The sequence below is a fragment of the Sinocyclocheilus grahami genome, unplaced genomic scaffold (assembly GCF_001515645.1).
Source record: "Sinocyclocheilus grahami isolate Dianchi unplaced genomic scaffold, SAMN03320097.WGS_v1.1 scaffold175.1, whole genome shotgun sequence".
Classification (NCBI taxonomy): Eukaryota; Metazoa; Chordata; class Actinopteri; order Cypriniformes; family Cyprinidae; genus Sinocyclocheilus; species Sinocyclocheilus grahami.
Genome location: NW_015505354.1, coordinates 902,440 through 917,973, shown reverse-complemented (window position 1 = coordinate 917,973; position 15,534 = coordinate 902,440). Strand labels below are relative to the sequence as shown.

Genomic DNA, 15,534 nt, shown 5'->3' with positions numbered 1-15,534 from the left:
GTAAAACAAAGGTCATTTAAATGGTGAGTGAGAAACAATGAGAATAGAAACAAAATAGGTCCAGATATGTAGCCTACTTTTAAGTTGGAGTGCTCTGTAACTGAGATCTGTTAAATGAGAAGTTGCCTTAAAGGTACAGTACACCCAAACATTTTAATTCTGTCATTTATTCAACCATGTAATTTCAAACCTGTATTCAAAAGCAAGATATTTTGAAAAATGTCCCAGTGATGTCCAGTCTTATTTTGGGCCCCACTGGCTTTCATTATATGGACAAAAACAGTTACTCATAATGTTTTTTTGTATCCTACAGGTTTAGAATGACATAAGGGTAAGAGTAAATGGTGACAGAATTTTCTTTTTTGAGTTAACTATCCATTTAATGTTTTATTTAGGTTCTAATGAACCAAATTAGTTGCTAATGCTACTAATTAGCCAGCGACATGAAAGCAGCAGTGAAGTGTTTCATTTTCTTGCAAAGTGTTTTATTTTAGTACCATTGTATTCTTTATTTTACTGATAAGTTATTTTTGTACAGCATGCCTTTAGATACAGTTTCCATGAAGTACTGTATGTCTTAGAGTTCAAGTGTCATCAAAACATGGTTTGCTCAACCAAATTATCTTCTTATTACTGTAAAAGTCCTGATAATGTGGTCTGCTTTATTTTTATTTTATTATTATTTATTTTTTTGCCTGTACATGGAGTCAGAATTTGGGCATTTGATGATTTTTATTTTTTTTTCATTTGATGGTTACTTTCATATCATTCTTTCTTCAGTCCCTTCTGACAGTGATCTTATATTTATAATGCTGCTGGTCATTGCTGAAATTCCTGTTTGGTTTTCTGATGTGTGGATGTGTGCTGCACTTCTCTGAAAGGTGAAGGAGAGGTATTTAAGGAAACGGAGGTTAATGACACAACAAACCAGGCATACTCACACTTCTTATAAGATGAAACCTTACCTGTATGATTACACTACAATGGTGAAATGTGAACCTGAAGCACTTGCTTTGTAGATTGTGTTTTGCAAAGTAATTCATTTGGTTTCTAAGTATTTTTATAAGTGTCACAACATTTTTCAAGCGATTACTGGCCACAGGGTAGAGATTAGAACTTGAGTTCAATGTCATTTTCTTTTTGGTCTGAGGGTTATTGGACAAGGTTAAAACCATAACTCTGTGATTGTACCTTCTTGACGGTTTTCAGTATGTTCTCAGCTCTTGCACAAGAACACAGCTGATTACCACATGAAGTGTTTTGAATGATAGTCAATCAGCAAACAGTGTTATTAAAGTAATACTGTAATAAAGTTATAGGCTTGCTGAAGTGTAAATACAGACTGCTTTATATTGGAAAAGCAATTGCTTAATACTTGAAGTAAATGTATGCAGCAGCTTGTTAAATTTTAAATGAGTATATTTAACAATATTTTGCAGCATGTCACAAATGTATTTAACAATATTACTATGTGCTGGTGCATAGGCATGACTTCTGCAAGTACTCTTGCCTTTTGTATTTCAGATGTTTTAATAAAAATGTAACCAAGTAAATATTGTCAATTTTTTGTATTTTGTTTAAATGAATGCATGAAGAGTAAAGGTTTCAGTTTCTAAACAGAGCAATCCAGTCTAGCAGACCTAAACAGATGCCAGAAGCTACATTTCATCCTAGCAATGCACATTTATTTAGTAAGAATCAGTGAACTTCATGTGTGTTTGGAATGCTGCTCAAACTGAGTAGCTGGTTCAGGGATGGGGTAAAATCATCATGGTGTCAGATCACAGTCTCTGATTTGGCAAACTGTAAGTAAGTCAGTCTATCACAAGGCTCTATCATGACATGGCAGTTCTGAAACTTTAAATGTCAAGAGCTCAGAGGGTTCAGGACATGCATATCTGCAATTTCACAGTAAAGGTTGTGTTGTGAAGTTATGCAGCCTATGGGACTGATTTACAAGTGTAATGTTCTCGCCAAATTCCCACAGCCAGGTTGTTCATTATCTTGACAATACATTTGAAAAGTTTGGGGTCAGGATGATTTTTTTTTATGTTACTGAAAGAAGTCTCTTATGCTCACCAAGAAAACTGAACATTTAGCAGCCATTACTCCAGTCTTCAGTGTCACATGATCCTTCATTGTAATAACATATGTAATACGCAACACTGTAATAATGTTGAAAACAGTTATGCTGTGTTACTGCATAATATTTTTGTGGAAAGCATCACACATTTTATAATTCTTTGATGAATAGAAAGTTCAAAAGAATAGCATTTATTTGCATTAATATGGTACTATATACGTTCTTCTAGACAAGACTTAATATGCAATACTCACTATTTTACAATATCCTGCAGGGAGTCCTTGCTCCTTTTCTTCATCCACCAAGAGGTCCTTGGTCACTCTGACAGATTATTTGACTCTGGAAGAGGTGTGTTTACATATACAAAACTAATCAAGATATCCCCAAAATTTGCAGACACAGCCTTTATTCTCGTAACATTAGATATCGAGGGAATGAATTCAGTACAAAAGTAGAAAAAACGAGGTTTTAATTGTGCTATTTGCATATTATCCAATTCTCCACATGGAGGCGCCAATCGGCAACAAACGCAAATGGCTGGTACGTCTATGAAGTATCAAAACTACTAAATTAACACATGAAATACACTACAGCTTTAAACACAATCCATAAATAAACTTTCTGTCTGTATTATAATGCACGTGGCCTAAGGTGTGTGTTAATTTTCTGTAGATACTGTGAGGCGACTGAGATGATGATTGAAGTATGGAGCAGACTGATCTATGTGGATAGTTGACCGATTGACGTTAAATAAAGACGTTGACGCAAATCTGTCTTGCTCATTTTACTGTATAAATATTGGTCGTATCTGCAGCAAAACAAACCATAGACTGAATAAAGGACTTTGAACAAAATCCAATATGCCATCCAATCCAGCTCTGCATGCAGGTCCTAGCCTAGAATGTTAAGGTTGGTCAAATATCTGATAGACTCACTGGAGTGAGAGGGATTTTACAGTAAGCTTGATGATTCATCTTCCACACCAGACATCCTCCTCCACTCATCAGTCAGAGAAACTCATCAATTCCACTGACTCATTCTGTCAATCAGATCTGGTCATTTAGATTGGCCATTTAGCTATTTAAATGCACTGATATTTAAATATTATTTAAATTAATTTAAAAATTAAAGTTTTCGAGATTGCAGCGGTAATGAAACATACACACAGATAAAAGTGAAGTGAAGTGGTGTGTGTGTGGCCAATTATGGTGACCCATGCTCGGAATTTGTGCTCCGAGTCTGCATTTGACCCATCCAAGTGCACACACACAGTAGTGAACACACACACCTGGAGCAGTGGGCAGCCATATTGCTGCGGCGCCCGGGGATAGGGATGGGCGTATCGATCCAAAGTATCGATATATCGATACTGACGAGAGTATGATAAAGAAACAATCTCCTCTACATTTCATTTTTGTGTGAGCTATTCCTTTATGTTCTTACTTTTCTACATCACAGTTACATTCCTGTTGTTATCAGTTAGCTGGAGCAGACTATATTGGAAGATAAATACATAAAAATTGGTTGAGAGCAAAGAAACCAAACATCGAAAATTGCATTTCTTCATTATCCACATCCTTTAATCATTCATCATAGTGTAATAGAGTTTAAATAGTAGAGTCTAAAAGTATATCAAGGTACACGTTTAAGAATAGATAATACTGTATATGACGGTAATATACAAATACATACTCTAGTCTTCTCTTGAATAGGTTTTTATTTCATTGTAATAGTTCTAAGGTCACAGGGAGCTTTAGCCATTAAAGAAATCTCATAATTAGTAGACTAAACATTCAACTGATGATCATAAACCATATGCTTGTCATTCCCTCTAGAATTCTCTATAATTAATTTAACAGTTAAGATGTGTAGTTAAACTGATACAGCTGTTAGCTCGTGAATATCTTTTTTTATATTATGAATGTTATCTCTACAACTGTTGGAAAACAGATTCCAAGTAAACGTTAGGGAGGACTTAGCAACTGCACATTTGATAAAAGTTATCTTTACAACTCAAGACAGTCAAAGGATTAGGTGAATCAAAAATGACCTTTGGTAGATATAGTAAGTCTGAGGAGGTAGTTTGGTTGTATTGTGTTTTGTTGCTTTATCTTTATAAGGGTTAAAACAGAAACTGTTTATTAAATAAATTAAAAGCCCATATAAATGTAGCTTTATACACATTGGCAACAATCTGCTTGCCTTTTCCACTGTTTAAATTATACAAGTTTTTTCCCATGCAATAAATAAATAAATCAAATAAAACAAAGTCCTGTGATAAAAATATAATTCTCATTCTCAGTGTCACAAATATTCGTATTTGATTAGTGACATTAAATATGAAATATTTCTTCTTTATTCTGCATCTGTTTTTTAGCTTTCTGAGAGCAGACGAAAATGTTATATCTTTTGTTAGTATTAATGCAATTAATTCCTTTTATGTAATGAATCTTAAATATTAAATTTTACATCATATTTGTTCTTTGTCTTTGATTTTTCAAAATCTGTAAACTTTGTGCTAATTTCCAGTTTTAAATTATATGTCGGACCCCACTGGAGATAACTTTTGGCAGTACTATTGTCATTCACACTAGTATTCACTTTCAGAAATTTGTTGGCTGTTTAAAAAAGCAGTGCACTTGCTTTCATGTTTCTATTTAGACTTTCCAGAATCACCTATTCTCTTGCAGAGGCAAATATTTCATTAAAATATTCTACGGCCCTGACAAAGAAACAATCTCCTCTATATTTCATTTTTGTGTGAGCTATTCGTTTATGTTCTTACTTTTCTACATCACAGTTACATTCCTGTTGTTATCAGTTAGCTGGAGCAGACTATATTGGAAGATAAATACATAAAAATTGGTTGAGAGCAAAGAGACCAAACATCGAAAATTGCATTTCTTCATTATCCACATCCTTTAATCATTCATCATAGTGTAATAGAGTTTAAATAGTAGAGTCTAAAAGTATATCAAGGTACACGTTTAAGAATAGATAATACTGTATATGACGGTAATATACAAATACATACTCTAGTCTTCTCTTGAATAGGTTTTTATTTCATTGTAATAGTTCTAAGGTCACAGGGAGCTTTAGCCATTAAAGAAATCTCATAATTAGTAGACTAAACATTCAACTGATGATCATAAATCATATGCTTGTCATTCCCTCTAGAATTCTCTATAATTAATTTAACAGTTAAGATGTGTAGTTAAACTGATACAGCTGTTAGCTCGTGGATATCTTTTTTTATATTATGAATATTATCTCTACAACTGTTGGAAAACAGATTCCAAGTAAACGTTAGGGAGGACTTAGCAACTGCACATTTGATAAAAGTTATCTTTACAACTCAAGACAGTCAAAGGATTAGGTGAATCAAAAATGACCTTTGGTAGATATAGTAAGTCTGAGGAGGTAGTTTGGTTGTATTGTGTTTTGTTGCTTTATCTTTATAAGAGTTAAAACAGAAACTGTTTATTAAATAAATTAAAAAAAATTTAATTTATTAATAAATTTAGCTTTATACACATTGGCAACAATCTGCTTGCCTTTTCCACTGTTTAAATTATACAAGTTTTTTCCCATGCAATAAATAAATAAATCAAATAAAACAAAGTCCTGTGATAAAAATATCATTCTCATTCTCAGTGTCACAAATTTTCGTTTGATTAGTGACATATTAAATATGAAATATTTCTTCTTTATTCTGCATCTGTTTTTTAGCTTTCTGAGAGCAGACGAAAATGTTATATCTTTTGTTAGTATTAACGCAATTAATTCCTTTTATGTAATGAATCTTAAATATAAAATTTTACATCATATTTGTTCTTTGTCTTAGATTTTTCAAAATCTGTAAACTTTGTGCTAATTTCCAGGTTTAAATTATATGTCGGACACCACTGGAGATAACTTTTGGCAGTACTATTATCATTCACACTAGTATTCACTTTCAGAAATTTGTTGGCTGTTTAAAAAAGCAGTGCACTTGCTTTCATGTTTCTATTTAGACTTACCAGACTCACCTATTCTCTTGCAGAAGCAAATATTTCATTAATATATTCTACGACCTATAATTAATTTGATACCTCCATCAGTTGTAGAATGCTCATAGATGGTTGTATTGCTCTAAGCAGATGAAAGAAGTGTGTGCATATGCTCTCGCTGCACATTGAGCGCTCTGTAAGCCTCTGGATGAACATGTGTGGATGGGATGGTCTGCATTACTGGTGTGTTAGTGCTGGGCTACAGATGGACGAGTCAGTGGACACTGTTATGATTTTAATCTGTCATTCTCAGTTTGGCTCTGCATCTCATAACAGTTCATGTTTTGGCCGAGGGTCTAAACTGCAGTATAAGAACTGGAATCAGCTCCCATGTTCCTGTTTCTATGATTTTGGCTGTTACTATGGCAGCACATGTTGTGTGGGAGAGACAGAGTCAGAGGTTGAGGAATGATCAGATGGCTAGGCAAAAAAGACCAGGGGAACTAGACAGACATCTATCTACCACTGACTCATCCATCCATCCATCCGTCCATTTTTCAGTCACGGGCAAGGTCAAGAGGACCGATGCTCATCTGTCAATCCTTTTTGACAGATCATCCTTTTCTATGTTAGCTTGTGGAAAAGCCAGCAAAGGAATGAAGATCTTCTGAGTCTATTGACAACAGCAAACCAAGTGGTGCTGTAAACAATTAGAAGAGGAAGTAAAGTTATTAGTCCTAAATTGCATTGTATTGTTATTGTAAACTGAATTAATTGAACTTCACTGTCACTCACCATTAATCATTAACCCTTTATGGTAACAGAGTTGCAAGAATTAATTTGTACTCATTTCCTTTTAGTCAGTGAGTGCACTCTCCTTTTGTTTTTGTGTGTTTGTTATGGAACGTTGCTTAGAGACTGACGAATGTGAAAGTAATATCAGCATGAAGAGATACAGACTAGTGATATAGACTGAGAATTTATGAGAATGAGTTTTAGGCATCTCTAGTTTGTTTGTCTCTGGTATTTCATTCTTTTTATATAAAAAGAAAAAGTGACATGACATGTGGCCAAGTATGGTGACCCATACTCGGAATTAGTGCTCTGCATTTATCCCATCCAAAGTGCACACACACTTTTTAACAATAACATTCTGTCTCTTTCAAGATCTGCAATCTATGATAAAACTTTATAGAAACACAAGACAGACAATTATATTAGAATTATGAAAGAAGCAATGAGCAAGTCTTTACTCATTACTATTATGTACTCTTGAAAAAATATCCTTAATGCTTAGAAGCTATTTTGTGTGTTATCTGGTTAGACTATTTGTTTTTATTGTTACTATTAATATAGTTTAAATACTAACCTTTTTAAATGTGGATTTATTGCGCAAAAAAACCCCATTCAATTTAAGAAATAAAAAAACGTATCTGGGTCAAAGTAGAAGTTTATTTACAGAATGAACAATTTCAGTTTTCTACAAGTCAAATAGCCAGAAATGCTGTCATTCTGTGGTTTGTATGCCTTCTTCAGTGATTGAATTACACTGCAGAATTGAAGGGCATTTCATACAACCTGACCTTTGACCTGCACAAGACATTCTCTAGGAGAAAAGTCAAAAACAAAAAATATCACATGGAAAGATTTTTTTTGCACATTTTAGTTGATTCTTGGATAATAGGAAATAAATATAAGATTTACATTTTTTATTGGTTTAATCCATATGACAACATGCTGTACACTCATGTCTCAAAGTACTGTGTCCTTCAGTACTTTGTACTAAAGATATACAACAAAGTTGTTTAAAATTCCAAGAAAACACATTTTGTGTTCCCTTTAAACACTAGGGGGCCAACACATAGATTTTTTAAACTGGAAAAAAAAATCGAAATTTAGGTCAAATATCTATAGCATTTAAATATAAAGCATTTAATATATCTGCCAGGCCACATAGTGAATAAGTTACTGTTAAAACTGTCAAAAGATGCAAATCTTGAACATGAATATTTAATGATAATAAAAAGTGTGTTTTAAAACAACTTTACAAAATAAAGGGGTTTGTGTGTTGAGGGTCATGGATGTCAGTTTGCCTGGGTTGGGTTCCGAATAATGTTATTCCAGCTCTAGATCATTGCTTTAGTCTCTTCAGGAGCTGCTGCACTCTGCTGACCATTCTTCTTGATTCGGTAGAAAAGAATGATCAGGAACAGAACTGGAAGGGGGAAAAAAACAATTTTCTCAGTTTGCTACTTTTTACTCTTAAATATTCAAAGAGCAAAATGAAACATATCAGTCTTACTGAGGAAGCCGAATATTCCTGCCAGGATGCCGATGGTGCCGCTCATGCCCAGCTTCCAGCTGTGAGCTCCTGGCTCGATGTAACAGTAGCCCAATTTAGTGCAGTTACATATACGCACTAAGAAAAAGAAAGAGATAAATCTCCGATTAGATGTCATACCACGTTATAGTGCAAGTCTATGAGCGAGTTGAATGTTATATAAGAAATAAAGAGAAGAAAAAATAGTTTACCATCAAACTTTTGAGTGATACCCATCCCAGCGTTATCTTTGATGTTGATGGGAACAGTGGCGTTCAGATCACTTGAGGGTTTCTTCTTCAAAATCAGCTGCACTGAGGTTCCTGCAGATACACAAACAGGGTTACATAGTTACAACAGTAAATAAATTAAATACAACAGTCACACTGTATGTAAGCCTGCTTTTTTTAAGACTACAGTGGCTAAACTGAAGATCTGCTCACCATCCAGAGGTTTGATCTCAAAGTTTGGTGACTTGCGGTTAATGGAGAAGGTGAAAGGCTCTCCGTAGGGGTCGGCGTCCTTATCTACTGCAGTGAGTGTCAAGGGGGTCATATCCTGGATGCAGATGAAGCCCTGTGTCTTCTGCAGTTTAGGGTAGTTGTCATTCACATCCAGCAGATGAATATCCACCTTCATCTCAGCCTCCTGCTTATCTCCCTCTGAAAGGAACAGAAATAGATTGTAATATTTACCAAATGACACTCACCTGGAGTGAGTCAATGCATTGGAGCTCTGTTGATTTCTCACCTGTCTCATAAGCAATAATTGTGAGAGAGATCTTCTCCACCGTCTCTCTGTCCAGAGCAGCTTTAGTCTTCAGCTCTCCAGAGTCAGCATCCAGCTCTAACCAATTATGTTCATCTCCTTCCATCTTAAACCTGACAAACAGAACATTTACATCCAGGAACTGCATAAAAGGCATTTAAAAATGTTAATTAGTACGAAAAAGAAGTTTCAAAGTTTTACTGGCTTCCAGAGAGCTATTTTAAATAACATACAGTGGAGTCAAAAAGTCTTAGAACACTTTGAAAAAAATCGGATTTGTTGTTCCATTTAAACCTAAGTACATAAATAAACTAAATATACCCCCAAAATTAAGGATTTTGAAAAATTGACGTAAAAAGAAGAAAAAGGTACGATTCTGCACTATTGCTAGGTCACTAATGAAATATTTTCAAATTTTACACAAACTTGGAATCCTTGCAGCTCAAGTGCTGCTGTCGCTAAAACATTCTAAAATGTATATGTAAATGTTTCAGTTCAGCTTTTACCTAAATAGTTTCACTTAAATAGTTACGCTAGTCACATAATTTGGAATTTGTATTGAATTATAAAAATGTAAAATAGTATCTTTAGTAGTGCTCTATGACATTTGTATATCAAAGCACCAATAAACCTGACAACAATTATATAAAGTAAAAAAGACCTTTATGAAAATTCTTGTTGAACCACTACCATGCAATACGTGCTCTATTTCTTTTATAAGATTTCAACAACTGCTGGAACAAAGCTCTCTCTCTCTCTTCAATAAAGTTGAGAAGTAACATTTTCAAAGCACTGCGATCAAACAATCTCATCTCATATATGATCTGATTAAATAGGAGACACAATGTAAAGCATTACTTGATAGTCTTTCCCTCTGGATCCTTGGCTTCAGCTGTCATTATAATGGTTCCAACCGTGATGTTTTCTGGAACATTGACATTAAGAGTGTCTGCTTCAAACTCTGGAAGCTCGTCCACGTCCACCAGCTGAATGACAACAAATGTGGTGGCATTTTCATTATACTCCACTCCTTCGATCAGGGGCTCGGGATTACGAGCATCGATCTGAAGGCTGAAGACGTTCTGGAGCTCGTAATCCAGTGGCTGAAGATCGAGAATATAAAAAATAAAAAATAAAGAAATATAAAGAGTACAAAAAGCATAAAACAGAAGTGTTGACAGTTTTTGCATTTCAACATGTTCCTCGTGAGAAAAGTCGAGTTACCCGAGCGATGTAGACTCTGCCCTCTCCAGTGGCTTCATTAACCTCAATGGCAAAGAGGTTATGTGGGTCTCCAGCAGTGATGTGATACTCCACTTTAGAGCTTCCTGTTCCTGGGTCATCTGCATCTGTGGCTTTGATGGTGAGCAAAGTGGTTCCCACTTCAGCCAGTTCAGGAACACTGTGGGTCCCATACTGCAACAAGTGTTCGTGATTGTGAATCAGAGCAGAGATTTAGCATTCAATAATCTACTGGGAGAAAGAATGTAATTTATTTAAGTAGTAAAATAAAATATATATACATCTTTTTTCTCGAAGACAGGGATCTCATTATTGATGTCGATGACCTTGATGATTGCTTTACATTCCGTGGTATGAACTACAAACAAGTTCAAAAGTTAAGATGCACATTCTACATAAATTTGCATTTTCAGTTCAGTTTGTGTGTGTGGGTTTTTTTTTTTTTTACCTCCGTCAGTCACACTAAAGGTCAGCACATACTGAGGCACTTCTTTCCTTTGGAAGTATTTGTTTGCCACTTTGATTTCGCCATTGTCTTGGTTGATGGTGAACATTTTTCCAAATGGCTTGGGAGGCATCTGGCTCAGGAGTGTGTAGTCTAAAAATGAGTTCAGTGTGCCTTCCTCATCACTATCATGAGCAGGCAGAACACCAATTGGATTACCTAAACATGCATATAATTAAAAATGTCAAGATCAAAAATGAAGGAAAATGGCAAAAAGAGTTAATAAATACATTTAAAAAAAAATTAATGTCAAGAAAGTGGGATCCAAAATTCTGAGATCACACTGAAAATCCTGGATTCAAAATCTATTTCAAATCTGGAAGGAATTTTAAGATTTTTTATTTTAAACATTATTACAGAAAATGAATGAATATTTGAGATTCGGTTGTCTTTCTAGGTATGTGTGACATTGATCATGTAAACACATTTGAATTTTGAAAAGGACAACACTGATACCATATTTTGTAAATTGTTTGACTTTCACTGAAATGTTCATGCATATATATATATATATATAGAGAGAGAGAGAGAGAGAGAGAGAGAGAGAGAGAGAGAGAGAGAGAGAGAGAGAGAGATTCTTTAAAAAAAATACATCGGAGAATTACTAAATAGAAGCCTTTTCACCAGTGGTCTCAGACTTTTGGACCTCTCTGTATGCATTTGGTCAGTTTGTGCTATCACCTGATTTGAACTGATGTAATGTGAGTGTGTGTGTGGTCCAGGTAAACCCTATGTTGTGGGAATCAAATGTCGGGGACATTTGGTCCCCACAACAAGGATAATAAAACCCTGATTTTTCTTCTTTTTTTTACCATGTGGGAACATTATTCTGGTCCCCATGAGGAAAAAAGCTTATAAATGATACAAAATGCAAAACGTTTTCTGTGAGGGTTAGGTTTATAATTTGGGTTAGGGTATAGAATATACAGTTTATACAGTATAAAAATTATGATCTCTATGGAAAGTCCCTTTAAAATATGAAAACCCAACTGTGTGTGTATGTATGTTTATAAAGTGTCTCACATTATTACCTATGGGCTCATTCTCTTGCACCTCAAACACAGCTTCATCACACACAGGAGGGTTATCATTCTCATCCTCCACACGCACATGGATCTCCATGGGTTTTTCCAGCTCAACACCCTGTTCATCTTCTGCCATGACCACCAACGTGTACTAAAACACACACACACACACACACATCAGGCTTAATATGCAACACTCAGCTTTATACAATAAGTAATAAGGAGTGAAATATGTTGCAGCCCCCGATGTGGTCTACAGACTGGTTTTGATAATTTTTCTCTTTCAGTTCAGTCTCTCATGCATTCCTATTTACCATATTTTTCTCTTCTCTATCCAGAGGAGCGATAACATAGATTTCTCCATTTTGATTGATGGTGAAGGGGAAGGAAAGTCTTTCTTTCTGTACCAGCCTGTACAATGCAGTGGGATCATTGGCACGCACCTATGACAAATAAATAAAATAATGCAATTAATTATTTAAAACTATTTGAATAAAAATAAAAGTATAGACACTGCTTACCATAACATAACATTATTGTTTTTAGATCCAGACTTACTGTGGTAAGATACATAGGGTATTCCTCTTCCAAATTTTCTCTGATGGTGATTGGTCCAGGTCTGACCCAAAGGTTTTGAATGATAGCTATGTTGACCCGTGTCGTGCTGCTCAGAGCGTTTGGAGCTCCACCTCCTAAATCCTCTGCACGAACAATCAGCGCATAGTCTGGATCTTGAAGAAGATTCACTTCTCGTCTTTCTGCTCATACCAAAATAATCACTCATTAATTATTACTGATTATGAAATAATGATTAATGAAACACTGATTCATGTTTCTCAATGCTCATAGATTGATTTTTCTGCTTTAGAGTCATTTTGAAACTTTTTCCTTGGTGGAGGAAATATAGACAACGTAAGTTATTAATTTCAAAGTTATTAATATTAAACTATTGTTTATTGAATAGTTTATCACACTCGCAGTTGTGCTCAAACTCGGAATCAGTTGAACCAATTGCTTTACAAATGATTCAGACTCTCTTGAAAAACCACAGGCCGTCATCACCAAACATGTATAATCACATACCAATTGCAAATGTTTTCATGAAATTGTAGTATAATAAATGAACTACTGATTTAAAATAAAGAAGTGTTTTGAAAGCACCCTTCATTGTTGATCTGAGTATCAGCACAGCTGTGATTCTCCCATAATAAAATAATGCCACTTCAGGAGTATTTCATGTCGATTTATTTACTTATTTGACCAGTCACTGTGGTGCTTTAGGTTGTGAGGTTCAGTCAATAAAATATTATTCCACGGCATGATACAAATTAATGAAGTGAGAGGCCTGCACATTTCTGTTGGTCACACGATGTTCATTGATTTGGGCTGGTAATGTGGATGCTGAATGGTGAAGTAATCTGGGTTAAATCCAGCCTGATTTCTGAGACTACAGTAATCTGCACTGATGAGGGCTGAACTGCTTGAGCACAGTTAATGACTGTGTTCTTATTTAGAGCACGTGGCACATTCCACACACCAGAGTGAATGTAATCAGAGAAGTGGTCATTCATAGACATTAACACACCAGGTTAATCTGAGTGTGTATGTGAGAGCACTGTAATCAGAACTGTTCATTTCAGTCTTATTCTGAATAACATGTCCTGTTCTCCCGCATGCTCTCGTTCGCTCAAATGGAGGAGAGAGACCCAGATACTCAGGAAAAAAAGTTGCATTACATTTTTTTATCCCATGGCTGAAACAAGCTTCCATATAACATTGATCAACCAACTGTATTGGTTTAAATTTGCAAATACCCAAGAGACATCTAGTTAGATCCTGTAAATGTACCTGTATAATCACAGGTCTATTTATTTAGAGAAAGCTCTCCTAAGGGACATCTAGTGGTTAGATCTTGAAAATGTATAGTCACAGGTGTATCTATTTAACCATTTCTCATTCTTTATTGTCTAACACCCTAATGCAGGCCTGCTTGGGCTGATACGCGTTGGTGTTTTTTAATATGTAGCCCTGTCTTATAATTAAAGGCTTTTTACTTGCTATGTGAGTGCCTGGATGTGGATTTTTCAGTTTTTTGCAATGGGATCCACTTTTTGTTTTTGCATTGAAGTTTGTTGTTTGTTTTTACCTTTAAATATCAATTTCAAAATCATTCTGATGGCACCCTGACTTCTAATAATTTGAATGGCTTTTGTTTCTCTCCTACTCTTCCCCCCAAATGTCTATTCTGGGATTGCGTAAATTTGGTGCACGGGTATGAAAATCTGTGAAAAGGGTGGATTGCTTTATGGCAGCAACAAATACACATGTACAACTATCCTCTGTAATTATGACAGTTATATATTTACAAATTCCACTCACTTAACTGTAATGTGGCAAAAATAAACAAAACTACATTCAGTTGCTTTAAATAACATGATCACTGTGTGCGTTTCTGTATGTTTTCACCAGCACGTTCGATGCATGTGTAAAAGGGGTTGTTCTCCAGAGGTATGTTGTTCCTTGGGATACAGTAGTCCTCAAACTTCTTTTTCAGGACTTCAGGACTGCCATGGACCTCCCCGCGGCTGTACCTTACGGTGGGCCTGGCCCTTAGAAATTCTGCTCCTGCAAAGCAACAGAAAGACACTTTCATCTTCTTTCAAAGACAAATACTGATTTGGCACTCAACAAAAAACATAATCATAATTAACTTGTACAATAACAACATATGGATGCTTGGGTTTTTTTTCGGAGTATTTTTGTTCTGAATGTGTTGACGTACCTTCCTCTGTTATAAAGATCTCTGCATTGTCCGGGTTAATGCCAAAGTAAAAAACTTTTCCAGGATTGGGGATTTGGTTCACAATGCTGAATCTCAGTTGGGCATTTAATGTGTTGGGATCATCTGCGTCGGTAGCAAACGCCTGCATGAATGGAACTCCTGCACCCACACAAGATGAAAAGTACAATTAATAGTGTGTTCATTGTTTAATTTGAACAGTTTAGTGAATCACCGAGTTTTAGCATCCATTGATAATGTGTGTGTTTCTCACCTGCAGGTGAATGCTCTCTAACACGGCCACTGTACTGATTCTCACTAAAGACAGGGGGATTGTTGTTGACATCAACAACTTGCAACACAACTGAATAAGGCCCATCAAGGGTTTCACCATCTGCTGAACGTGCTTCAATCTGAAGAAAAACACACATTTTGAATAGTTTGTTCTGGAATTTATATTTACATGTCATCATACTGTTTGCAACGTTATATGTTTCGCCGTGTGACATGTTATACTTCATATTTTGAAATTAATATTATATATTTTTGATTTATATCATTTATATAATACAGTGATTAAAAAGGTGAAACTATAGTGACCAGGACTTAAAATATAGACTTTCCATATACATATATTTAACGTAAGACCATGTTGCTAAATATAATCCACGATCATGTTGTACATCAACAGTGTGCTTTGTGCATGCTAGAAAAGAACAATGTAGGGATTTTGTTTCTTTTTGAAGACCCAGGTGTTTGCATATTATGTGTGATATTTCATAATACAATAATAAATTACATCTAGATGGTGGTTTTTCTCAGG

The 15,534-nt window shown here is 35.2% G+C and overlaps 1 protein-coding gene across 1 annotated transcript in view; it reads right to left on the bottom strand.

The window, feature by feature from the left end:
• Nucleotides 1-7,925: 7,925 nt before the first annotated feature.
• The window catches only part of LOC107593711 (cadherin-17-like), an 8,206-nt gene continuing 597 nt past the window's right edge, over nucleotides 7,926-15,534 (bottom strand). Inside the window, exons 2-17 of the mRNA XM_016283567.1 lie at nucleotides 15,511-15,528; nucleotides 14,986-15,124; nucleotides 14,715-14,873; nucleotides 14,399-14,557; nucleotides 12,491-12,690; nucleotides 12,247-12,375; nucleotides 11,939-12,083; nucleotides 10,851-11,066; nucleotides 10,684-10,760; nucleotides 10,385-10,576; nucleotides 10,019-10,263; nucleotides 9,143-9,273; nucleotides 8,836-9,054; nucleotides 8,605-8,715; nucleotides 8,375-8,491; nucleotides 7,926-8,287 (exon numbers count right to left, since the gene is read on the bottom strand). Coding sequence (XP_016139053.1) covers nucleotides 8,199-8,287; nucleotides 8,375-8,491; nucleotides 8,605-8,715; nucleotides 8,836-9,054; nucleotides 9,143-9,273; nucleotides 10,019-10,263; nucleotides 10,385-10,576; nucleotides 10,684-10,760; nucleotides 10,851-11,066; nucleotides 11,939-12,083; nucleotides 12,247-12,375; nucleotides 12,491-12,690; nucleotides 14,399-14,557; nucleotides 14,715-14,873; nucleotides 14,986-15,124; nucleotides 15,511-15,528 — 2,346 coding nt within the window. The 3' untranslated portion in view covers nucleotides 7,926-8,198. The remainder of the gene's footprint in view (nucleotides 8,288-8,374; nucleotides 8,492-8,604; nucleotides 8,716-8,835; nucleotides 9,055-9,142; nucleotides 9,274-10,018; nucleotides 10,264-10,384; nucleotides 10,577-10,683; nucleotides 10,761-10,850; nucleotides 11,067-11,938; nucleotides 12,084-12,246; nucleotides 12,376-12,490; nucleotides 12,691-14,398; nucleotides 14,558-14,714; nucleotides 14,874-14,985; nucleotides 15,125-15,510; nucleotides 15,529-15,534) is intronic.